The 25,201-nt window shown below is 37.0% G+C and overlaps 4 protein-coding genes across 5 annotated transcripts; 3 read left to right on the top strand and 1 right to left on the bottom strand.

Annotated features, from left to right (window-relative positions):
* Positions 1-1,014: 1,014 nt before the first annotated feature.
* LOC133881637 (pyruvate, phosphate dikinase, chloroplastic) lies at positions 1,015-14,681 on the top strand. The gene is made up of 21 exons (XM_062320616.1): positions 1,015-1,276; positions 1,755-2,048; positions 4,168-4,224; positions 4,930-5,163; positions 5,298-5,435; positions 5,726-5,888; positions 6,060-6,295; positions 6,420-6,548; positions 6,780-6,959; positions 7,286-7,423; positions 7,895-8,059; positions 8,184-8,345; positions 8,442-8,531; positions 9,061-9,199; positions 9,416-9,593; positions 11,804-11,933; positions 12,250-12,378; positions 12,598-12,735; positions 12,880-12,957; positions 13,439-13,530; positions 14,236-14,681. Exons 2-21 carry the CDS (start codon positions 1,794-1,796, stop codon positions 14,276-14,278), a joined length of 2,874 nt encoding a protein of 957 aa, XP_062176600.1. The 5' UTR covers positions 1,015-1,276; positions 1,755-1,793; the 3' UTR covers positions 14,279-14,681.
* A 1,172-nt stretch (positions 14,682-15,853) lies between these two features.
* On the top strand, positions 15,854-18,418 carry LOC133881630 (uncharacterized). The gene is made up of 4 exons (XM_062320603.1): positions 15,854-16,260; positions 16,546-16,647; positions 17,324-17,450; positions 17,866-18,418. The coding sequence occupies exons 1-4, from the start codon at positions 16,054-16,056 to the stop codon at positions 18,084-18,086; spliced, it is 657 nt and encodes a 218-aa protein (XP_062176587.1). The 5' UTR covers positions 15,854-16,053; the 3' UTR covers positions 18,087-18,418.
* Positions 18,419-18,563: 145 nt separating this feature from the next.
* LOC133881615 (uncharacterized) lies at positions 18,564-22,330 on the top strand. Of its 2 annotated transcripts, none has more exons than XM_062320590.1 (4): positions 18,564-19,886; positions 20,689-20,896; positions 21,439-21,568; positions 21,800-22,330. In XM_062320590.1, the coding sequence occupies exons 1-4, from the start codon at positions 19,009-19,011 to the stop codon at positions 22,054-22,056; spliced, it is 1,473 nt and encodes a 490-aa protein (XP_062176574.1). In that variant the 5' UTR covers positions 18,564-19,008; the 3' UTR covers positions 22,057-22,330. The 2 variants fall into 2 exon arrangements, with proteins under 2 accessions (XP_062176574.1, XP_062176568.1); XM_062320584.1 differs by having other exon boundaries at positions 21,791-22,330.
* Positions 22,331-23,208: 878 nt separating this feature from the next.
* On the bottom strand, positions 23,209-24,066 carry LOC133858923 (protein DMP2-like). Its single transcript, XM_062294372.1, has one exon. The coding sequence runs from the start codon at positions 24,026-24,028 to the stop codon at positions 23,417-23,419; it is 612 nt and encodes a 203-aa protein (XP_062150356.1). The 5' UTR covers positions 24,029-24,066; the 3' UTR covers positions 23,209-23,416.
* Positions 24,067-25,201: the final 1,135 nt, after the last annotated feature.

Genomic DNA, 25,201 nt, shown 5'->3' with positions numbered 1-25,201 from the left:
CCCCCCATCTAACGCTTTTTGGTTATAGTTTGCCCATTCATCATCGGAAGCCTCGACCACATAAGAATGGGCGACTTTATTTGTTACTTTCCCTAATAACATATACATATGAATCTAAAATCCACCCAAATTTCCTCCTATCAATGTGAAGGCTCTAGAATCACATTCTCAATCGCTATCTATTATTCCAATGATGCTTGTAATTTGTGTCTATCTAATTCTAAGATTTTTATATTTCATGACTAGTATACACAATAATATTCCTTCCTAATAATGGGCTCTTAGGCTTGAGATTGGGTCAGAGACTCATCTGCTGGGCAACATTGCATGCCAAACGGGAGCCCAATGACTGGGTAACCATTCATTTTGTATGAGCTAATTTGCTTATATATCATAAAAGTATGGCGCGACCGTCTATCAAACTCCACCTCAATCACTCTTCATATTCTCGATAGAGTATCAATCAGCATTCCACCTCAACACACACACACCATGCCCTTACCTCACTGTAACCGTAGCATGTGGCATTTAATTTAACGTCATTCTTTTATGAGAACCGTATCACAACAAAAAGGAAGACACGATATGAGACGTAATTCATCAAAATTAGTGACCAAACGCCATGGCATTGCCTAGTGATGGGGGGACATCTAGCCCATGGAGTAAAGAAAATAATCTATCAAGAGATATGAAACCATTCCATTTTTATTCAATCACAAAATACTCTTCCAAGTTTTTCCAAACTTGTTCCTTGAGAGATAATTGACTAGTCTCTAATGTTAAAATACTTGCCATGAGCCATTGAGCCCTATCGTCCACACACGGACCAAGTGTGTGGGTGAAGGCACGAATTGACCCAATCAACTTGAAAGTACACAAAAGCCCCCCAAAGACGCCACGTGTCGTCGTCTTTTTCACTCACCCATGACCATGAACTCGTTGTTGATACGGCACTTCTTTCTTTTCAAGGTAATTAAGCCATGGCAGATATTCAATATTATTCAACTGAAGGGCAGCGTGGGCACTCGTATATAATTCCAAAGTTTGGTTACAACGATGGCTTAGAACTAGCTATAACCGTAATTGCGTCCACTCATGTCACTTCTCGTGGCTCTTCTGTGAGAATTATCACGAACAAATTAACACAAGAAAACACCAACTGCCATTTTTGAATTAGCTCCCAGAACTCGATCAAGATCCAGACCCGGCCAGTTGAATCAATATCTCGATCTATTAGCTAGACTAGCTACCTACTTCTCTTTGCAACGTACTTCAGGTACGTAAACATATATGAATGATTACTATTTCCACAATTTCACGATCAAATAAGCTTGAACCTGTTTCTGATCTCTTTGTTAATTGTCATGAGTTCTTGCAAACTATATTATTGACGTATACTCTATATCACAAATCCGTTTATTCAAACTGTTGAGGCTTCTGCTATTGTATTTGAAGCTATTTGAACGATCACAAGGAAACAGAATCATCAGTTTCCAACGATCGGATACTCTCAAATAGAAATAATCAGAAATAGGCCTATATTCTCTGGTCATTTCGGCTAATTTTTTCATTTTTTTTTTTTGTTGCGTTGGAAGAAAGAATCTGATCATCCGCACATTGGAGCTGATTTTTGAAAAAAATGAAAATTGAAAACACAAATTTTTTTAATTATCTTCAAATAATATATAAATATAATTTTTTTTTTTTTTTTTGGTCTGTACAAGAAACATTATTTTGGCTTAATTAACCAACAGAGACAGAGAGAAAAGGTGTGATCAACAACAGTGAAAGCCATGCTGGCGAGGACTACGCCGGACGCTTGCAACCAAAGACTGTTGAAGGGGAAGCATGTGGATCGCATTCATCTTCTCGAAGAAAACCTTCGCATTAGCCAACTTGTGAACACGCGCTGCCACAGCTCACAGTGCGTCATCGTGAGTGGGACAAAGAACGCAAAGCCCAAGAGACATGAGCCGCTGCTCCGTGGCCTTCCCCGAGCGCAAGCCATCCTCACGCCGGTGTCGGACCCTACGCCTACTGCCGAAAAGGTAAGGCTAATTTTGTTGCACATGGTGTAGGTCCTTGTTTGCCTCCGCGGGACCGTGGTGGGTTGAGGTTTAAGGCTAGGCTAGCCTTCAAATCCACTTGTTTTCCCCGCAGCTCGGCCCGCCCAATGCAGCAGTCTTTGTCATATAAAAAATTTAAAAAAAAAAAAAAAAAAGTAAAAAGAAAGTCGAGATGGACATGGGGTTGTCATTAAGGCCCAAAATTGAGTTTTTAGCTCGGCCCAAAATTTTAAATAGAAAAATTCTAAAAAGACATCCTTCACACTCAATTTGGAATGTCCTCCAAGACTAAGATTTTAGTTTGCATCAATGTCTTTCAAAATTACCGAAAATTTGTAATGTTCCTAAATGACAAAACTACTCTTAATAAAAAGTAAGAAAAAAAAAAAAGTAACAAACCCAAAGTAGCAGGACCCATAGATTTTTTTTTTCCCCGAATTTTTAGGGATATTTTTATCTTATTGAAAATTTTTTAAGGACATTAATTTCTTGTTTTTTGGCTAAACAAAAGGGGGTATATTACAAATTTTTATTTTTTATTTTTATTTTTATTTTTATTTTTATTTTTTTTTAAGTTTGAGAGGGGAAAGAGAAAAGAGGAAATTGATGCCATCTTTAGTTTAAAGGGACTTGCATGCTAGTTTGGAGGGTATGTGCACTTTCCTGAAAAACTATAACATGCACTAATTTCTTGGGCTCACCTTTCTTGTAGCCTACATTTTGGGACTTTTTGGGATCTTTTCAATTTTAAATTTTTAAGTAAATTGACCCTGAAACTTGGTTTATTTGACTCGTAAGTTTTTTTTTAAAATTAATTAATTAATTAATTTTTTTTTTTTTTTTATGTATTTGAGTACTGGCCGGTAAGTTAACCCTGCCTATATATTAATAGGTTTTGAACTCCCATCTTACCCTTATCTTATTCCTTAATAAAAAAATGTCAGTTTGAGCTTATTGGGTGGCCTTGAAATTGGTCAACTGTTACAATGCATGTTAGCAAACGTCAAATGCCCAAAAAAGACTTCTTCAAGTTTTCTTGATCTTCTTGTTGTTGAGAAAATATTTAGATAACGAAGATATATATACTTTTATTATGCAGAACTTTATAATACAACAATAGTATTTGATAATATAACTCAACGAAACAAGACAGCAAAAAAGACCTACATATGCTCAACATGCATGCACACTCTCAAAGAACCCTCAAGAGGACACTTGGATTATACCAACACTCACAACAACACCTCACTCCCACTCTCACTTACGTGACTGCTCAAGAGGAGGCCGCGTGCATGACGGTGACAGAACGTTGGATCTATTCAAGGGAAAACAAAGTGTACGTGGGGTGGCCTGTAAATATAGGATAGAGAGACGTGAGGGAGGGAGAATTAAAAGGTGATTATTGGAGGAGAGGGCCGGGCAGCATGAGATCGATAGAAGGTGGCGGTGGGCAGTTGGAAAGAGGAGGAGATATTGTTGCCTTTTTAACACTTTTTACCTGCTCTTTTAGGGAGGTTGTGGCGGGTATTAGCTTGTTGTGGTAAAAGGAGCGGAGTTCAGTTGAGAGATTGAGTTGTTTGTGGAGGTGGGCTTATAGATATCCATGGAGGAACAGGTGGGTTATGAACTTTTGATGACGAAAGAAATGTTGGCTAGCTAGAATCCAACATTCTTTAGAACCGGCAAATGTTCTTTGATAATCTTTGTTTCTTGATGGGTGAACAAGACTAAAATATTTAGATACAAGTCAGTTTGATTTTCAATTTTCTATTGTTGGTGTTATCATTATCTCTCTCTTGGTCTTATTGGTTGATCGATCAGTTGGTTTTGAATTATCTGCTGCATTAAAATTTGAGCTTTATCTTCTATAATGGGAACGCGTTTAAATCGTAACTGGCGTTTCTTTAATTACTTTTTGTACTTTCACTTCGAATCTTCTATCAAATGTATATGCAGATAGGTTGCTAATTAATTGTCTCAGTATCGCATCCATTAGGATGCGGTCACCCAATTAATATGTTAGTACAAGCATTTTCTTTGTGTTATACCTATTATCTAGTGTTGCAGTCCTGAAATTTGTCTTTTCATTGGGTTTACACAGCGGGTATTTACTTTTGGCAAAGGAAGGAGTGAAGGCAACAAGGGCATGAAGTCTTTGGTATGCTTTATATATCTTTCTACATGCACATGAATCGCGACCTCTTAATTTTTTCTCTAGAATCTGTTTGATCATATAGTTGATGGTGCGTTATTTTGGACGTCTAAGAATAATTGAACGGATCCTGGACGGTAATCCTTCGATAAAAATAGTCTCACTACTACTCACTAAGGGTGGCTATGGAGTCTCACCATAAATCAGAGTGAAGGAATCTCTCCTCACGACTGGAATAACTCTTTATTCAAAACTCATGATAATAGCATTTGTTTACAGCATTTATAAACTTAGAGGCTTAACCCAATCAGGTGTAATAGACAGGATTCATTTTATGCTCTAGATTAGATTTCATAGGTTTAATGGTGTTTATGTTGCCCTCTCATTCTCATTTAAAATTTTAAATGAGGTAATGCCATGTACAACATTAGATGCAACAAAACAAAAACAAAATTTTGATCGTAAAATGAATCATCTCCATTTCACTTGAAATGTGAAATGAAAAGGATTCGATCTATTCCACAACTAATTTTTGAATGACAACTAATAATAAGAGGACACTACCTAAAGGACTCCTTAGCAGAACAAACATCAAATTATAACTGTAGAAATTTATAATAAATTGAAATATGTGAGAGAAGAGGGAAAGCAAGAGAGAAAAAGAGACAAAAAGTTTGAATTTGATGGCTTTGTATGTGTGTCTGATTGAAGTTGGGAGGAAAGGGAGCAAACCTTGCAGAAATGTCGAGCATTGGGTTATCCGTACCACCAGGACTTACCATATCAACGGAAGCATGCCAAGAGTATCAGCAGAATGTAAAGAAGTTACCAGAAGGTTTATGGGAGGAGATATTGGAAGGCTTGGAGACTGTGGAGAAGGACATGGGAGCTTCTCTTGGTGACCCTTCTAAGCCCCTCCTCCTCTCAGTCCGCTCTGGTGCTGCAGTAAGCCTTTACCCACATAAGTATAGACTTTAGAGTAGCTAGATATTATTTATTTATTTATTATGTACCCTAAACTCATTTGCTTCCGTTCCAGCCAAAAAAAAAGAAGTGATCTGCCTCCTATTTATATGTAGATTTCCATGCCTGGCATGATGGACACTGTTCTCAACCTTGGACTCAATGATGAGGTAGTTACTGGTTTGGCATCAAAAAGTGGAGAGCGCTTTGCTTATGATTCGTACAGACGTTTTCTAGACATGTTTGGAGATGTTGTAAGTGCTTCTTCTAGATGTTGCTCGTCATGCTAACTTGTGTTCAGTTTGCTATGCTTCTCAAGTCTCTGCATAGTTTCCTGTCTTCTACAATTTGTTGGGCAATGCAAAGTCATTGAAACGTTAAAACTACCAAAGTGAAATGTGTCCTCTAAAGTCTAAATCAATGCAAAGTGTTGATAATTGTGTGTGCACTTTTAATAATTATTTTTTGTTTTAAATGGAGTAAATTGTACAGTCGTCTTTTCTTGTTACTAAATTTATTAAAACCTTGTCACCTTTAATTGGAGGTATTGGGAATTCCCCACTCTCTATTCGAGGAGAAGTTAGAAAAGTTGAAGAATGCAAAAGGAGTTAAACTTGACACTGAGCTAACGGCCTTGGATCTCAAAGAGCTGGTGGAACAGTACAAGCATGTTTATCTTGAAACTAAGGGTGAAAATTTTCCTTCAGGTACCAAGTACAACTCTGACTTCTTTACGTTTCCATCTTTTCATAGAAAAATATTTAAGTTGATAAAAAAAGAGTGCATAGGACAATCTGGCTAAGACTTTCATATATTTCCATTCTCGGATGTGCATAACCTACTTTAAACTCATCTCCTTTTGCACAATCTATGTGCAGATCCGAAACAGCAATTACAGTTGGCTGTTATAGCAGTCTTTGATTCTTGGGATAGCCCAAGGGCCATTAAGTACCGGAGCATCAATCAGATTACTGGATTAAAGGGCACTGCAGTAAACATTCAATGCATGGTGTTCGGAAACATGGGAAACACTTCAGGGACGGGCGTTCTGTTTACTAGGAATCCTAGCACTGGTGAGAAGAAGCTCTATGGGGAGTTTCTGATCAATGCTCAGGTTTTATGTGCCGCTCCCATCTTGAGCTTACTTTAAGCCTCTATCTTCTCTTTTTTATGTACATGTCAGTAGTTTCATCTTTGTTATGATTTTGTAAGTGTAGCTGAAGAATGGCTTTGAATAGGGAGAAGATGTAGTTGCTGGAATTAGGACCCCAGAAGACTTGGACACCATGAAAAGTTGCATGCCTGGAGCTTACAAGGAGCTTGTGGAGAACTGTGAAATTTTAGAGCGACATTACAAAGATATGATGGTAAAAGTTTACATCTCCTTGGAAAGATGATTCTTTTAATCCTTATACTATTCATTACCTTCTTGATTTCTGAGATTATAATGGCCTTTACGTTCTCAAAGTCTGAAATACAAGTCAGTCATATTTGGCCAACATTTTGCTTGCTGATATATATATTTTTCTCAAACATTATGACCATCTCTATTGTACTTCAATAACATACTAAGACGGGGTCCTCTCTGATAAATAAAGGACATCGAATTCACAGTCCAAGAAAATAGGTTATGGATGTTGCAGTGCCGCTCTGGAAAGCGTACTGGTAAAGGTGCAGTAAAGATAGCTGTAGACATGGTTGACGAAGGGCTTATTGATATGCGCTCTGCAATTAAGATGGTGGAGCCGCAGCATCTTGATCAACTTCTTCATCCACAGGTATATATAGTCAAGAGTGCTCTAATAGCAAATACATCTGCCGATAACTTGACGTTTTGAACTTAAGCACAAACAAAATTTGGCATTGGTTAATAGTCTTTGAAGGAACTAAACACTGACTTGGATAGAAAACTAGAAGCTAATGGCCGTACACAACAGTCCTGCTAATCATTTCTAGTTTGCTCTCTGGCGAAGATCCCCATATCTGTCTAATTATGCACTGTGCACATATGTAATGTATGCATTTGTGCATTTCTCTTCATATGACCACATTGATAGTATAATGTAAAGGTCTTCCTGACTTCATTGAAACATTGTTGGACTAGTTTGAGGATCCAGCTGCTTACAAAGACAAAGTGGTTGCCAACGGCTTGCCAGCATCTCCAGGAGCTGCAGTGGGGCAGATTGTGTTTGGAGCTGATGATGCTGAAGCATGGCATGCACAAGGAAAGAGTGTCATCTTGGTATGTTCATATTAATATCTATTTTCATCATTCTATTACTTTCTTGGAACTGTTAGCTTGTTTTGAGCTGAACAGAGAGGAATTCCCCATGTCTTAGATAAATCCAGCCTTTATGATGCATAAGCTTACTGATCTACTAGATGGAAAAATTAATCCAGGGATGATTCAGTTATGATTCTAATGGGATTGCAGTCCCGTTCACTGAAGCCTTTCATTATAATATGTCTGAAACAAACTCTCTAAAACAAAACCTGGATGCTTCGTTAGGATATGGCTATTTGCTAGATTATTGAACATTAATGATATTAGGTTGAACAGATTATGTTATACAAGAAAAGATGTCCTTATAACTTTGGTTGCTCTTTTCACAAATCTGTTAGCATTCTCAATACCGTATGTTGTATATGCATTTGAACTTGAGTTTACCTATCATTTAGAACTGAAGTTTTTCATGATTTCGTGAAATTGAAGGTGAGGACAGAGACCAGCCCCGAGGACGTTGGTGGTATGCATGCAGCTGTTGGAATCTTGACAGCAAGAGGTGGCATGACATCTCACGCAGCTGTTGTAGCACGTGGATGGGGAAAGTGTTGTATTTCTGGCTGTTCTGAAATCCGTGTAAATGACAATGAGAAGGTGGATTTTTAATTTTGTCTCCTATACATAATAGCTGTTATAGTACAAGAGGGAATACTTCAATTTTTTCGGTTTAGTAATAGAAGAGGGAATAAATAAAAAGATTGCTTTATCAACATTGCAGGTTGTTGTGATTGGAGACAGGGTGATTGAGGAAGGAGAATGGCTCTCGCTCAATGGATCCACAGGTGAAGTGATATTGGGGAAACAGCCACTCTCTCCTCCGGCTTTAAGTTGTGACTTGGAGATCTTTATGTCTTGGACTGATAAAATAAGGCGTCTCAAGGTGCTACACTTCCTTTAACTGCTTTTAAGTGCAACCGCTGTATCAGTACTTGTTCAAAATTTTATAATCTAATTTAGTGGTGTGATGCTGGAATAGGTTATGGCAAATGCTGACACACCTGAAGATGCACTAACGGCAAGAAATAATGGTGCCCAAGGGATTGGCCTCTGCAGGACAGAGCACATGGTAACTATTTTTCTTACTCCATTGTCCTTCTCTTCATCATAACATGTAAAAGACACTATATCCTTGCCAGATATGTAGACTTATTTATTTTTGGGGTGATTGAAATGCCCATAGAAATTGCATGGTCCCCCTGCCCCCTCCCCCAACCCCCAACAACACACGCACATAAAATACACACAAACATATGCATATATTCTTAAAGAGTTGCTTGTAAGAAGGGCATTTAACATCTAATGTACTCTTTTCCTTTTCCTTTTTACAACATATTATTTATGTAGGTCCCCCAACTTCTGTTCAACTGGAAATGGTACTAGTGCCTGAGGAACTTATTAAGTTTCTGTTTTTGGACACCTAAACAATTGCTCGGTTATATATTTGTGCATTTTCCTGTATGCATATTTCATATACAATAAGGGAAATGCTCATTGGTATTGACCAAAAACAAAATCTTAGCTTTACTCGCTAAATCACCTTTATATGGTAGAGTAAGGTTACAAATTTTTTGTTATCCTGTTTTGGTATGTTTCAGTTCTTTGCTTCAGATGAGAGGATAAAGGCTGTGAGGAAGATGATAATGGCAGTTACATTAGAACAGAGGAAGGCAGCACTGGACTCATTATTACCTTATCAAAGAGCCGACTTCGAAGGAATTTTCCGTGCAATGGATGGTACTATTCTCTTATGTTGATTTAAATTTTTAAAGGATAAGAAATTTCTACCTTGTGGATCAACAAATTTTGTAATATGCAATCACAAAAGCAATGGTGCAATGGACAGCTTCATTAGTTTTTTGGGCACTCATTCTACATTTGAAGATTTATTTTATTTTTTATTATTATTATTATTGAGCTTTTACTTACGCAAGATTAGTTCTCAAATTTCAGGCCTTCCAGTAACAATCCGACTATTAGACCCTCCGCTTCATGAGTTTCTTCCAGAAGGTGACGTACAAGAGATTGTAAGTGAGCTAACTGCAGAGACTGGCATGAATGAAGATGAAGTTTTTTCGAGAATTGAGATGTTAGCAGAAGTAAATCCCATGCTTGGTTTCCGAGGCTGCAGGTTTAGTGGCCTTCTTATGAGCTTTTGATCTATAAATTGCTCAACAAATTTTATCCTTGGATAGCAACTATTAGAATTTTTGCTTGTTTTAGTCGCTTGTCATATTATATACCGAGGTTTTCTGAATAAACAATTGAGATAGATTCTTAGTTACAAACCGATAGATATGTTATTTAACAGACATCACATACTTGGTCCCTCTTGCATCATGTTGGGCTCTAAATCTCATTGTTAGAACAATTTCTGGTACGATGTGAACGGTACATTCTTCAATGTTCTTCACATTCCCATGATCATTGCAAAACAACTAAAACCAGAAAGAACTCGTTGAGTATGCCCAAAATACAATAAACCAGTCTAAAGTTTATACGTAATATAAGAGCCTACTTATAGGCTAAGAGGTGGAGGTAAACTTGGATTAGGGTTTCTATTCCAACTTGGACTAGGAGTGCTAGGAGTTCGATTTGGACCGGGAGTCCTATCTCAGTTCAACTGGGAGTAGGATTGTTGATTGGGTTCTTCAAGGAGTCCTAATTCGACTTGGGCTGGGATTACTACCTCAATTCGGCTTGGAGAAGGATCCTAATCCAGACTTCATGGGATGAGACCAAGTTCCGGAATTCCAGAGGTTGAGACCCGGTTGTATCCTTCTGTGGATCAAGGAGTGACTTGACATCTTCTGTGATGAGACTGGTACCTGAGTTCTCGGGACATGTTTGTCCCAAGCCTTGGCTGAAGAAGTTGAATCTTGGTCTCGGGATGTGTACACTTTCAGGACTCGACCTGGATGTGCCCCCTGTCATGTATTTCCAGAAAAAGCCTTTTATGAGGACGATTCATTTGGGTGTCCGTCTCCTGGATAGGCCCACTTGGGAGTCTTGTTGTCTTGGCTTAGGGCCCATAATTCTCCTTGGGCCAATACTTGCTTGGAGGCCCGTGATTCTTCAAATGTGCCAGTCTGAGTGGGATCATTCCCAACCCTCGTGATGCTAAACTAAGAAAAAGATGACATAGATTGAGCACTAGCTACATCTCATCTTGACCATGCTTCAATGTAATGATCAATCCACAAGCAAGCAACAACTTCCCAAATGTAGTGTTCAGATTGCAAATTTTGAACACTATCATGAACAAGAAATGTCACAACAATAGAAAAGAGGAAGAAGAGAAAAGAGTAGTAGTAGTTCGAATTTCTGAAATCATCATTTTTATATAATTATAAGGGTAGTTTTTGATTGTTGAAACAAAAATGACAGTTGGAAAAGCGGGTTATTAATGTTAAAATTCAAACCAAAATATGACTGTTAGAATTGTAGTTTTACATGTTCAAAAAATTGCATCAGATTTCACACGAAAATAATAGGCTCGTGGCTTGTGTAACGATGTGTATGTGAAAAGTGCGCCTAAAGCGCCTAAGTCGACGTTTGCGCGAGCATGGCCAGTGCTTCACACTGTGGCACCACAAGCATGTGTCTATCCAAAAGTCAATTTAGGCTTAGTGAAAGACAATCGCTTAGAGAGCACTAAATGTTCTAACTTTTTTTTTGATGTGGGACAAAGTGAAATACACAAATGAAGGGAAAGTGGAAACTTCAAGAAAATGAGGGAACAACTTATTTTATTGAAATAATATCTAACAAGCTACAATCTAATTTTAAGTGGTAGGGCTTTTTTCTTTTTTTGGCTTTGTTTTATTTCCTTTTTTGGGTTTTCTTAGTAACTTTAGGACTTCTATATTTTTTTTCACCTAGAAACTTTAGGATTTATTTTCTTTACTTTTTAGAGTCTTCTAGTTATTTTAAGATTTCTTTCTAGGGTTGAGTTTGTAGCCTATGTAAAGGTTTGTGATGAACATTATTTCATCACTGAGATCATTAAGTTTATTATTGAGTTGTTTTTAATTAAAAAAAAAATAGAGTTTTTTTATTGTTATTTTCTTCTTTTATATCGGTTTCATTATATTACTACCCATCCCCCCCTTTTCTGAGTCTGTAATTATTGATGATATAGTTAATTAATTAACTATCATCTTGAGTCCATATTAAACTGTTCCAGATAAAGGAATGGGTATGAAATAAATCTCAACACCGTAGTTGCTGCAAACATTTTATATATTCCAATGATTCATGAACTTCAACTAAAAAAATACAAGAAATGTACATAAAACATCTCATTTTTGTTCACAAATGTGTTTTCTTGTTTCTGAACAGGCTAGGGATATCATATCCGGAACTCACTGAAATGCAGGCACGTGCAATCTTTCAGGCTGCTGTCTCAATGAACAACCAGGGTGTCAAAGTTCTTCCAGAGATAATGGTTCCCCTTGTTGGAACACCTCAGGCATGATATATGTCCCTTCATTTCTCTTTTTAATCTTCTACAACGTTAGGTTCACACACTACGCCTACAGTGAGAGAAAGATGCTACTCTATGTACATTGCTTATTCCAAAGTCAGTTTTGATATCTGTATGTCACTTGAAACAAGAAAACTGAGTCAGTGTGATTAAACTTCATGCATTTCTGGATATGCTTATCTACCAATCTTGATCTCATAGTCATAATGTCAAAATTTATTGGACTTTTTATATTTTTAAGGGATCAAACACCCAAAATTCCATATTCTGAGGGAAAAAAAATGACTCTTTTTCATGGCAGGAACTAGGACATCAAGCGAGTTTAATACGAAGTGTTGCGACGAAGGTCTTTTCTGAGATGGGTTCCTCCTTGAGCTATAAGGTGGGGACCATGATTGAAATCCCTAGAGCTGCTCTGGTTGCAGATGAGGTATGCTAAGTTGAATTGTTCCTTCCAGGTTTTGTGAATACTATCTACATTTTGAACCCATGATAGCCATAACACATTGTTTCTTCTCTTTCTTGGTTCCCCCCCTTCTCTTGGTTGTGTACAACTTTGAAGCTTGGAAAACCATTAGAAATTGCAACTTAGATGAAAGCATTCATTATTGCTTATTAATGCCCTGTATCCTTTAATCATTGCTTATAGATTGCAAAGGAAGCAGAGTTCTTCTCCTTTGGGACCAATGATCTTACACAGATGACCTTTGGTTACAGCAGAGATGATGTTGGCAAGTTTCTCCCTTCTTACCTAGCCCAAGGCATTCTGCAAAATGATCCATTCGAGGTTAGTCTTATTTTCATGCAAGTCCTTGGGCTTCATTGGAAAATAGCTTATTCTTAGAGAAACAAAAGTTTCCCTATTTAATGGAATGGAGAAAAATTGTAACTGATCTCCTGACACTCGGTATTCCAATTTTGTTGCTCGCAGGTTCTTGATCAAAGAGGTGTCGGTCAGCTCATCAAGATTGCCACTGAAAGGGGTCGTGCAGCTAGGCCTAGCTTAAAGGTATATAGTAACTTTGTATTATGAGCTGCTTGTGCTGTTGAAGTATGTACAAATGTTCTATGGCGTGCTGATAGAATGTTTGGGTTTATCTGAGAAAGATATCATGTCATGATCATTGCGGCAAAAATAATGCTCCAATCATGTTAATGCAACCACGCCAAGCAACGCATAGCTTCAATTAGCCTTTTATGGCTACTTTTGAGTTGTCAGAGGATTTGACTTCATGCATTTTTATGATGGTATGTCAAACTGTGCAAGGATGATGGGGCTGCTGCATCTTGCAGCATCGTCACTGCAGAAAGATGAGATGTTTCCATGGTGCCCTAGCATCTATCATCAATTGAACCTGATATCAAATCTCAAATCCTTTTGAATATCCCACTCAAACAGCTGTGCTAGCAGCTTATTGTCATGGAGAAGCATATAGTTTTTAATATGGTTGTTTATTTTTCTAGAATTAAAATATGATGCTGATAAACAGGTTGGAATATGTGGAGAGCATGGTGGGGAGCCTTCTTCCGTTGCCTTCTTTGCAGAGGCTGGACTGGACTATGTTTCATGTTCTCCATTCAGGTTGGCTTGTCTTGGTAGTTCTTCATGTGAAATTTTCTAATACTGCTTTCATAGTAGGAAAAAAAAAGTTATAAAAAAAAGGAAAAAAAAATCATATTTAGTCCTTAGGTTTTTATCTTATTTGAACATAGTCATTGAGTTTCTAATTTAAGAATATGGTCCTTATGTTTTGCATAAATTTTAAATAGGCCCCTGTCACCATTTTCCTCAAGATTAATAGTTTGTCATATTTCATATGTGTCTTAATTGACACATCAGCGTCTACATCAGTACCTAATATCAATGCCACATCATTAAGCTCTAAGTCATCCATAGAAAAAGAAAAGAAAAAGAAAATAAAAAAACCCAATTCTACAAACAAAAACCATCTTCTTTGTCATCTTAATTTTCTAGATTTGTAATGTTAGATGGAAAACCGTTAAATTTGATGTTGACATGGACATTGATATTGTATTGGGTGATAGCATAAACCCTAAAGTATCAAATGAAACACATGTGACAATGAAAAATCGTTAACTTTGACATTAAATTAATAGAGGGATCAATTTGAAACTTAGGCAAAACCGAAGAATCTTATTTTTTAAATTGAAAATCTAATGACTAAATCTAAATCAGACAAAAACTTAAAGACTAAATATGATTTTTCCCCCCAAAAAAAAAAAAAATAATAATAAAAAAAAATCCTGATTTGTATTTTATCTACAGGGTTCCAATTGCTAGGCTTGCAGCTGCTCAAGTTGCCGTCTGAGAGGGTTAACTTCTTCAACGCATGACTTGACTGTGTGCAGTAACTGCCGTGTATATACATAGATCATTTACAGGAACTTACAATAAGAAGGCACAGTAAAAAAAAGAGAGGAAATGCTATCAACATTATATAAGTGAAAAAAGGGGACAAATCCTCCTATGGGGAAGCTAGAGAGGATCAGAATAGATGATTCAAAGGAAAAGCTCTGTGAATAAAACATCTTCTGTTTAATATTCTTAAAATAAATTATTCGTACGTTCAAAGAAATATGTAACTGTAAACAACTCCTGATTTGGTACGAGTTACATACAGACGGTTTTGCTGCTCTGTAGCATGTACATGTAATATTGTTTGGGTCTCCTGTAAATCCACCAAATATATAAGACTACTTCTTTATGGCTCATATATGGAACAGTAATAGGACTTGAGATTATTGAATGCAATTCAAACAGGACTAGTCTAGGAATGAAAGAAACGAGTTATCTTTTGTAGGTTGGAAAAATGATATGTTTGGTTTGTAAATGAGAAGAGCGAAGAAAAGGGGAGAGGGACGAAGATATATATAAATTTTTTGTACAAGTATGTGAGACATTTTCTTTTCAAAATAGATGTAACCAAATCGAAAATTGAGCTTAAAAAATGGTTTGAAATTGTTAGTGTTTTCCTTTTGCCTTCTCCACATAATAGAACATAGAAAAGTAGAAGAAGTCAATTTTATTTATCTTATACTAAATATATAAGCATTATCTTAGTATATGAAAAGATTATCTCAATCAACATATTCTCCATAAGATTTGAGGCATTGTCTTATACTTTTTAACCTTTCAAATGTTGATAGAGAGATTTCCTATTATTAGGGCGTCCGAATTTTTATCAAAGAGGGTTGTAAAGTTCACTTTTTTCCACTTATTTCGTGCAAGTGAATCTCACATCTTATGTTGCCCAGAGCAAATAGACGCTGCAGCCTAGCTCCGTATCTTAGATTACTCGAATTTTAAATTCAAACAATTTAATAACAAGGAAAATATATGCTTATTTTATATGCTTTAAGGACATATATCACTTTGTGACAAAAATTTTCTACAAATTGGTTTGTAGAAAATTTCATACAACCCACATATAAAATTGACATGTGTCCCTTGGCAAATGAGAAGCATATATTATTTTAATAGAATGCGGTTCTTATATGCTTTTTTAATAGTATTAATAAAAAAATGTGAGAAACACATGTTATTTAAATAGCATGTACTTCTTACATGTTTTTTTTTATTAATAGCATTAATAAAAAAAAACATGTATTTTAATAGCATTAATAAAAAAATATGTATTTATCACATGTTTAAAAGACACATATCCTTCTTATATGTGAATTGTAGAACAAACCTGTTTGTAAGAAATTTATGTCATTTGTTTATGCCTAACAAGGATCCTCATCCATCACCTATACACCTGAAAAACAAAACTCCAAATTATGGTTGTAAGGCTAGGGTTTCAAAAAATTACACAAGCCTTATGAATCGCCTTTTACACATTCACAAATCGTCTTAGGTTGTAATTTTTGAATCGACTTTGTAATACAGCATTACCAAGAGAATAGTTATATTAAGTCGACTTTTTTCGACGGCACAAACGTAAGACTTGCCCTTCCAGTTGTGTCATGGTGGGCGGCCAGACCTGAACCCTCTCTTCTCGACTCCATAGAGCGTCAAAAGCATAAAAATCCTACAACAACTCTCAGCTCCCAAAGTTACTCCCGGATCATTCTAACAAGAAAAATGACCGCTGAGTGCTATGTGGTGGTGCACAACATAGCGAAACGGCACAACGTGGGCACACTGGCCCGGAGCGCCACGGCCTTCGGCGTCTCCGAACTGATATTAGTCGGCCGCCGGGACTTCAACGCCTTTGGAAGCCACGGCTCCACCTCCCACGTCCGCTTCCGCCACTTCCATTCCCTCCCTGACGCCCGCCTATTCCTCAAGGTCCGATTAATTGCAAAATGTCTTTGTTTTGGTTCTTTTGGGTTTGGGATGTAAAATCTTGAACTGGGTATCTGTGTTTCACGAGAAAGATTGTGATATTTGCGGTGTCTTAGATTAAAAAGTCTTTCTTTTTGGTTCTTTTCGGTTTGGACTTTAAAATCTTGAACTGGGGATTTGTGTTTCAGAAGAAAGGTTGTGGTATTTGTGGGGTCTTAATTTAAAGTTTTTGATTTGGTTCTTTTGGGTTTGGAATGCAAATGCGTTAACTGGGTACTTGTGTTTCAGGACAAAGATTGTGATATTTGTGGGGTGGAGATCACAGACACTGCTATGGCTGTCAATGATCATCCTTTCAAGAAAAGCACCGCTTTTCTACTCGGAAACGAGGTATGACATTACTATAATTCATGCTTACTGATCGAACTGCTTTGTTTTGAGCACCCATATAGGGTTTTGATAGTTGTATGTGTTTAGTATGAATTTTCTTGATTTACTGGTAATTTACGAATTTGTATGCTTTATTATTTCAATTAAAATGTGCTGAGTCAATTCAATTGTTTAGTAATCATGTTGTTGAGGATAATTTTACAACATCTGAATGCAATCTATGCATTAATTCCTTTTCTATCTTTCTTTTGCTGCAAAACACTTAATAGTTTGTCGCCGTAGGTTTTAGCATCACATTAGAGTTGAGATATGTAATGTAGTGGATAAAAGCTTTCCATTTGAATATTTGGATGAATCAAATTTAAACATGATAACGTTGGGTTGGGCTTTTGTATTCAGTCAGTTACCCACAGTACCAACTAGGTGACAAGTTAGAAGGGTCGCTGAGCAGGGGCGGAACCATAATTTTAGCTGAAGGGGACAAAGCAAAAAAAAAAAGAAGAAAAAAACATAAAATTTTCAGAGGTTTTTCCGCCCCTGCCACCGAGAGTTCCATTGGCATTTTTCTGTATTGCACTAAAGCTCAGCAGAAGAAGAAACTGCAATGTAGTTTGTGGTCATTTGGGTATACATATTGTTAGGTTATGTTATTTGATGCTTTGTCTTTACTTTGTAGGGAACAGGCCTTTCTGCTAAAGAATGTGAGATATGCGACTTTTTTGTTTATATCCCACAGTATGGGTGTGGTACTGCTTCGTTGAATGTTACAGTAGCAGCTTCCATTGTATTGCATCATTTTGGAGGTAATTTGCTTGAACATCATCGAAGTGCTTATTGAATAAGTTGCACCTTTTAGGGGTTCCACTTACATGCAGTTCATTGTATAAGCATCATAGATAACCAATGAGCTTTAACTTGAATGACACCTCCTCCTCCCGTAATTACAGGGTAGAAGGTGTTGTTGACATGAATTACTATACATTAGCTCCCGGTAAAATTTAAGTAGAGAATTTTCTCTCACGTAAAGAAGGAAGAGACGAATTATTTTGCATTCAGACGAGTGCATCGCATTTCAATCAAGTGAGCCAATTGACACTGCATACTATGTTGTTGAGACAACAATTTCGGTCTCATTTACTTTTAATTGAAAACAAACAAAATGGTATGTCATCATTTTAATCAGAACTTGACCAACTTCTCACTGGTGGTTATCTTCAGTTTGGGCAGGCTTCCCTGAGAGAACCCGTGATGGGAGCAAGTTTATTGTGGCTGAGAGACCTGTAAAACAGGCGAGACGAAATTACTGTTCAGAAACAGCTGATGCCATAATTGAAGAGCGCAAATCTAGGAGGGAAAATGCTACTAATGGTTTCTTTGATGAGAGTGAAAGTAGCAATTCAGCCTCTAACCTTCTGGATGCCTTGTTTGGCAATGATTGATTGAAGGGAGTAAACTATTTGATATGATTTTCATCATAAAGCATTGAGAACAGTGGGTTGTGGGTCTGCATTGGCTCGACTGTTGTGAAGAGAAACACAGCCCCTGCATAAGCAGTGACTTGAGACGTCCATTACTAGAGAAAATTGTTGTTGTAAGTTGACCGATTGAGAGAAGCTTGTTGGTAAAAGGGATTTGTTGCAAGCTTCTTGATATTAAATGAGCTTTGATCAATTTTTCTTGGATCATCTCTCTATGTAATTGCAGTAGTAAGGATCATATTATTCTTTTCATTTTCTTTCTGATAATTATGAGAAATTATTTGATGAGTCAATCCTCTCTCTCTCTCTCTTCACCTACCTGTTTGACTTATTTTACGTGCATCCAACCCGATGGAAAAGTTGGCTTTATGCTGAGACCCAAAAATCAACTCTTAGATGTCATTAGTCTGCAACCGACTCACCAGATGACACCAGATATCTATCAACTTTCCAAAACAGAGGAGGCAGTCAAACATTTAATAGAACAATATTATTTTCATCAAAGTTGTAATGAAATGTTCCAAGATTCTGTCAGACCTACTTTAGAAAGGTTCATTAAAGCTATATTTTTGTCTTGGGTGTTTTGAGATCGCTTTCATAAGTCTTGTTCTTTTCCTCTTGATACTTTCACCGATTACGGTGGTAGTTGGGTGTGTTGGAAAAAGAAGCTCAACAACACGCGCCATTGTCAACGACCACCTCACTTGGAGCAGTTGGAATCTTTTCTTTGTCCATCTCCCTTTCTCTCTCCATCCACATTTGCCATTTTCACCAGGAACCTAGTCTTTCATGCTATCCCTATCCCCTATATGTTTTCACATTACTTCCCTTGGTCTCAAGTTATTTGAGTGATGGACTGCTAGAACTTCATATTAAACCAATAATGGTTCCTGAGAATTTTTGCAGTGACCAATCTTCTTACTTGTTAAGCTTCCTCAGAAAGAAGCTCCGGCACTTCTGCACAAGGATACGGCGGCTGATATGGAAGCGCCCCCGGCCAAAAGTTATCATCAAGAGGCTTGGAAAGTTGAACTCTAAACTTCAGTCTAAAGAGCAACAGGGCACCAATAAATCTTCAATTCGTATAAATGGCCAATTGGGTCGTTCTGCATCAGAAAGGCCGATTCGAGCTGCCACATTCAACGTTGCCATGTTCTCCCTGGCACCTGCTGTTCCAAAGGCTGAAAAACGAGCTACCTTTAATCATGAAGAGGAAGATTATAGGAATACTCGTCCCAAGAGTATATTGAAGCAGTCTCCCATACGTACCACGATGTGTAGTCCTGAACATGTCTCTAAGCAGAAGACGCTTTCAAGATTAAAGTTAAAGGTTTCTATCAATCTTCCTGATAATGAGATCTCATTAGCAAATACTAAGCTGCTTAGTTCTATGGAAGGTGATGAGAAAGAGGAATCATCAAACATGACTTCTAGAAGAGTCCATAGAAGTGGAGTTCCAGTGAGGTCTCCTGTGTGCTTTCCTTCCAGTATGATTATCAGTCAAAGTACTGATGATTACTTGGGAAGCGGCAGAAGCATCCTGGAAGTACTCAAAGAGGTGGATGCTGATATATTGGCCTTGCAAGATGTGAAGGCAGAGGAAGGGAAAGGCATGGGGCCTCTATCTGATTTGGCAGGTGCCTTGGGGATGAAATATGTCTTTGCTGAGAGCTGGGCTCCAGAATATGGTAATGCCGTCCTATCAAAATGGCCAATTAAGAGGTGGCAAGTCCAGAAGATTGCTAATGATGATGATTTCAGGTACTTTTCCTTTTCCTTCTGCCTAGCAGACTGACTTTATTTTGGAAGCATAATTAGCCTTGTTATTTTATTGTTACTGTTTTTAGAGCAAGCATCTTTTCTTGTTTGTTTTGGCGTAAAATGTTTTCTATTGAAAAATGTGTGATTTGATCTGAAAACATTTTTCGGTGTTTAGTTTGTACGAAAAATCAACAAATATTTCTTATATTTTCACACAATCTAAGAAGCTGCTAGGAAGAGAGAGACGGCGAAGAGGAACCGTAGAGAAAGAGAGTGTTTGAGACTAGATCATCGGAGGTGGGATTAAGATCTAGTGCAATTGTCTGCCCACATTACTTGCAATTTAGGCAGACAATTGTGAGAAGCCCTTGTGGGGCCTGCCTACTTGGGTAGCACGAGATCTACTCAGATAGATAGGCTCTATAAGGTGGCCCTCTCACAATAGTCCACCAAGAGGTGTAGGTGAGCGACGAAAAATAGTTTACGTAGATTAGACGCGTAAACCATTTTACACTTCATGAAAGTTATTTTTTTTTTTTGATCAACTGAAAACACTTTCAGGTCAACCAATATTTTACACCGCACCAAACACTCAAAAGTAGAAAAATATATATATATATATATATATATATATATATATATATATATATATATTTTATGCCGAAACAAACAGGACACTAAATGCAAAACCCAACTCCTCATCAAGTATTAAAGCAAGTAATTTGTAACTGGAAAGCTGCTGGCACAATAGCCATACGTGCATCCTGTAACTCTATTTGTGTAAAATGTACGTTGAATTCAGGAACTTGCTAAAGGTGACAATTGAAGTGCCGTGGACTGGAGAAGTTGACTTCTACTGCACCCAACTCGATCATTTAGATGAGAACTGGAGGATGAAGCAAATGAACGCAATAATTCAATCAACTGATCGCCCCCACATACTGGCAGGGGGTCTTAATTCTCTCGATGTATCAGATTACTCATCAGAGAGATGGACAGACATTGTCAAGGTAACAAGACTCTTCTTAAGAAAATTTCATTTACCACATCTGATTTTTTATCACTTTTGCAATTATACCTTTAAACTTTAGAAAGTGTCAATTTAGTGTATGAATATTTCAATTTTTTTATTTTTTATTTTTATTTTTAATTTCAATTCTCCGTTAGAATTTTCCGTTAAATCCTAATGGAGGGGTATTAAAATTTGTAAAATACCCATTCTGATCTTTAGGAAAAAAAAAAAAATTGCAAGGATTTAGGTGTTTGTTAGGATTTAACGAAATTTGCAAAAATATCCATGCCTGAATCTTTGAAAAATTTTGTAAGTTCTTTTTTTTGAAAAAAAAAATGAGTATTTTAAAAATTTTGATAAAATTTATCAGAAATTCGTAACGGAAGGTTGAAATTGAAAAAAAATAAAAAAAATTGATACACTAAATTGACACTTTATAAAATTTAAAAGTATAATTACAAAAGTGATGAAAGATGTACATAAGTTGCAGTGTCGTATATATTGTCGTCTGATACTAAGCCAATATATATGCAAATGCAGTATTATGAGAAGATAGGAAAGCCTACGCCAAAGGTAGAGGGGATGAAGTTTTTGAAGGGGAAAGGCTATAAAGATGCAAAGGACTTTGCAGGTGAATGTGAGCCGGTGGTCATCCTTGCCAAAGGCCAAAGTACGTGACCTTTGTCTTACCCGACTGGCCATGTATATTCTTTGGACAGTCTATTAAAAAGCATGTACTTCTCACGTGCTGTTAAAAGAGTATGTCCTTATGATATATTAAGAGACATTTTGACAATTTTATAGACGGTTCTTCCAAACCCGGCCATGCAGTTTAAAAGAAAACTCTATCTTTGTCATATATTTAGTGTGATTGTGAATTAATTTGTGGTAGATGGAACAGATGTTCAGGGGACATGCAAGTACGGAACGAGAGTGGATTACATTTTGGCATCAGCAGATTCAGCGTACAAGTATGTTCCGGGTTCATACTCGGTGATTTCATCCAAAGGGACTTCTGATCACCACATTGTGAAGGTTGAAATCAAGAAAGTAGCTGAGAGTGCTCAAGAGATTGCCATTAGACAGCAGAGGAAGATTAAACAGAAGGTTGTAAGAATCTCAAACCACTGTTATTCAAGAGGTATTTGGCAAATCTAATTAATTTTAGTCTTTATCATCAGTGTGTATGTAAATAATTAATTATTACATTTTCCGAAACTTATTATTTGTAGTTTGAGATTATGAATAAGAGTTGATGGTAATGAAATATATTGTAAAAGTCTATGGGTCTTATTCGTTCTCAATAGACGCATTGAGAGAGGATGAGTGTCTATGGCTTATAAAGTGTCAATGTCATGTATCTCGTGACAATGTGAAACACTTTAACATATATTGTAATATGAAGTGTGTCTAATTGATTGATTTTTAGTCACTGATCGAGGCATTCATTTTATTTCGTCAGTCTTTTTGAACATCAATTAATTCCAGCAAAAACTAACCAAAAGGGAGGATTGCCTAATTGCTTTCTTTGGATTTGCATCTCGGCTTCATATTCTCTACCTTGTACTTTTACTTTAGAGTAATAATTAATACTCTTCGCACCCAATTCACACCAACTGATGTGGCGTGTGACTTTACGTCATCTAGTGTGAAATACGTGTGATAAAGAGTATGAAAAATAGCATTATTCCTTAAAAAAAAAAAAAAAAAAAAAAACGTAAGCTCATCCGTTATAAAATAGGTATAAGAGTAGCATTAATCTTTATTCTAACAATATTATTTTTTTGGCAATTGCTTAAGGGATTTTTTTCTTTCTCAATTTTTTTTTTTTCGTTTTCCTAAACTCACTTGGAAGGGACTCCAAAGCAAAATGCCATATCTTGCCATTTTCATCATATATTATAGGATTTAAATTCTGAAAGCGCAAAATTCGGCATATATGGAAATGATTAATCCATGGGTACTAAAAGCTTGCTATAAATAATAAATTTATGAGTAATGTTATTTAATAGATTCGGCTATGCAACTTGATGATGTGTCAATGAAAGATTTTCATTGATAAATCATCAAATTGTATAACAACAATATATATCTCAGTCTACTAAATAGCATATATTACTAACCCGTAAAAAAGTGGGCTTTTGTGTCCATGGGCTTGAAGATGGATGGGCCTAGTTTGACGAAGGGGGCCATTGTTAGAGGCTGGGTCTTTGTAAGGTGGAATTGTTGGGCCGGTTGTGCATGGAATGAGATAATCAACACAATGGAGATATACATATATATATATATTCTTCCCTTTTGGACTGAATGGAATCCAAACACGTAACCCTCGTTACGAGGAATAAATAAATTACAAGGCACAACTTGACGGCCACTCGGCCAGCAAACATATGTCAAACCTTAATTTAGACAAGGAAACATGCATGACTACAATCGTATAATGCAACACGGTAAAGAATAAGGAGAAGAAAACCCACACACAAACACTACTGAAACACAAACACAAACACAAACTTCCTTAGGCTTTCGTCGTGGATTCTTCTCCACCAGACTTGGAAACTTGCGAAGCCTCACTTGCAGGGTATCCGATTCCATGGCGCTTATTAGGGAACACCACGAAGACCCCACTACAAACCGCGCCAACAGCAGGTGGCAGCACCTGGAGCAAAATCTTCTCAGTGGACTCAGACACCGGATAGAAGCACCCCACAGTGTTTCGATCCAAAAGCACCAAAATGGCAAACACAATCAGCGCGAAAAAGGCGTGGACAAAGTCCGCAAACCGGAGCTTATACGTCGGCAAGTCCACGTTCCTAGACTCCGGCGAGGGCCAAAGACCCTTGCTTGTTGCAACCCCGTAGTGTGTGATACCGTCATCTCCAACGTAGCTGTCTGTGAAGGAAGAAAAGAAGCAAGACAAACCGCAGAGAGCAACAAGAATGGCGGTGAGGTACTTGTTGATGGTGTTGCAGTGGCCATTGTTGGACAAGACAGGGCTGAGGAACTGGTACAGGAAGACAGTGCCGGTCGGGAGGAGGCTGATGAGGTTGCCAACTCCTGATAATGTTTTGTCTTTAATGGTTTTCTGGGGGCTTCCCTTGGACTTGGAGGAAGAGTTGACTGCGCCCATCTGATCGATTGTGTTTGGTGAGATTATTGCAAGTGGAAACTAATTAACAATATATATATAGAGAGAGAGAGCCGAGATACACAGCGCTAGCTGGTTGCTTTTACGTAAAATGGAATAGATCGAATTGGATGGCATCGCTTGTACTTTTCGGAAGATGTGGGCTTCATTTCTAATCCAAGCTTTGAGGATCGATTGATCAGTTTGATACGCTTGTAAACCCTGCGCGCAACAGCAAGAGTACTACCCCACCACTCGGGTGGTAATTGAGAATGTGATCGAGAGGTCTAATCAATTAATTAATGAAATAATTGCTTTTAGTCTAATTAAGCATATGGATGTGTTGATGAAGCGTGTGGGAAAACCCATATTTCTTGTTAATGTTAATAATTAATTAACAAAAATAATAGTAGATATATATATATATATATATCTCTGATTTCCCATCTCCTTGGCACCTTACATTATTAATCAGTTTAAATCAAGGCATGTTGTGTACGTTAAAGCATTTCTAAAATTAATATGTACGTATATTTATTTTGTGTTTTGAGAATGTTTTAAAAAGAATATATTGAAGAGCATTAAATGAAGATAGTCCCACATAAAAAACAGAGAAAGTGTAGTTAGCATTTATAAGGCCTAACACACTTTAAACATTTAAAGTAATGCTTGGGTGTGTATGCACTTATGTGTATACTCTAGTACGGTGAGAAGCACCGGACGCACACGCACGCGTGAGCTGTAGAGCGCTAGTGACGCACTTGACACGAAGCATCAGAGCGATCTAATCATGACCATTCAATTTTGGATGGTCATGATCATTCAATCTTGTGGTTTGATCTAGACCATAGGATCTTCTTATGTAGATCCAATGATTGGATTTACTAGATCATTACTAAAATAAATTGTACGGTAAAATCACATTTGATTGAGCGGTTAAGATTAAATAATAACGATCTAATGAGTTATTATTAAATAACCATTGATAATTATTTGATCTAATAGTCAGAATTAAGTGTCTGTTAAAATAACAATTTATAACTATTAATTTAGCAGTTATGAATAGTTGAATTAGCAGTTAATAAATAAATGTTATTCAACACAATACATAGGTAACTGTTGTTCAGTTATTAAAATTGTAATAAATTTCGTGTCTCTGTTTTTTGCTATAATAGA

The sequence above is a fragment of the Alnus glutinosa genome, chromosome 1 (genome assembly GCF_958979055.1).
Source record: "Alnus glutinosa chromosome 1, dhAlnGlut1.1, whole genome shotgun sequence".
Lineage (NCBI taxonomy): Eukaryota > Viridiplantae > Streptophyta > Magnoliopsida > Fagales > Betulaceae > Alnus > Alnus glutinosa.
This window is presented reverse-complemented; position numbering and strand designations above follow the sequence as displayed.

Bases quoted from the DNA above. Each gene is read 5' to 3' on its own strand.
- LOC133881637 (XM_062320616.1), top strand. From the start codon at position 1,794: ATGCTGGCGAGGACTACGCCGGACGCTTGCAACCAAAGACTGTTGAAG. The intron at 5,436-5,725 runs GTAAGTGCTTCT...CTTTAATTGGAG, and splicing joins TAGACATGTTTGGAGATGTT to GTATTGGGAATTCCCCACTC. The intron at 9,594-11,803 runs GTTTAGTGGCCT...GTTTCTGAACAG, and splicing joins CTTGGTTTCCGAGGCTGCAG to GCTAGGGATATCATATCCGG.
- LOC133881630 (XM_062320603.1), top strand. From the start codon at position 16,054: ATGACCGCTGAGTGCTATGTGGTGGTGCACAACATAGCGAAACGGCAC. The intron at 16,261-16,545 runs GTCCGATTAATT...CTTGTGTTTCAG, and splicing joins ACGCCCGCCTATTCCTCAAG to GACAAAGATTGTGATATTTG. The intron at 16,648-17,323 runs GTATGACATTAC...TTTACTTTGTAG, and splicing joins CTTTTCTACTCGGAAACGAG to GGAACAGGCCTTTCTGCTAA.
- LOC133881615 (XM_062320584.1), top strand. From the start codon at position 19,009: ATGGTTCCTGAGAATTTTTGCAGTGACCAATCTTCTTACTTGTTAAGC. The intron at 19,887-20,688 runs GTACTTTTCCTT...CGTTGAATTCAG, and splicing joins GCTAATGATGATGATTTCAG to GAACTTGCTAAAGGTGACAA. The intron at 20,897-21,438 runs GTAACAAGACTC...ATGCAAATGCAG, and splicing joins GATGGACAGACATTGTCAAG to TATTATGAGAAGATAGGAAA.
- LOC133858923 (XM_062294372.1), bottom strand. From the start codon at position 24,028: ATGGGCGCAGTCAACTCTTCCTCCAAGTCCAAGGGAAGCCCCCAGAAA.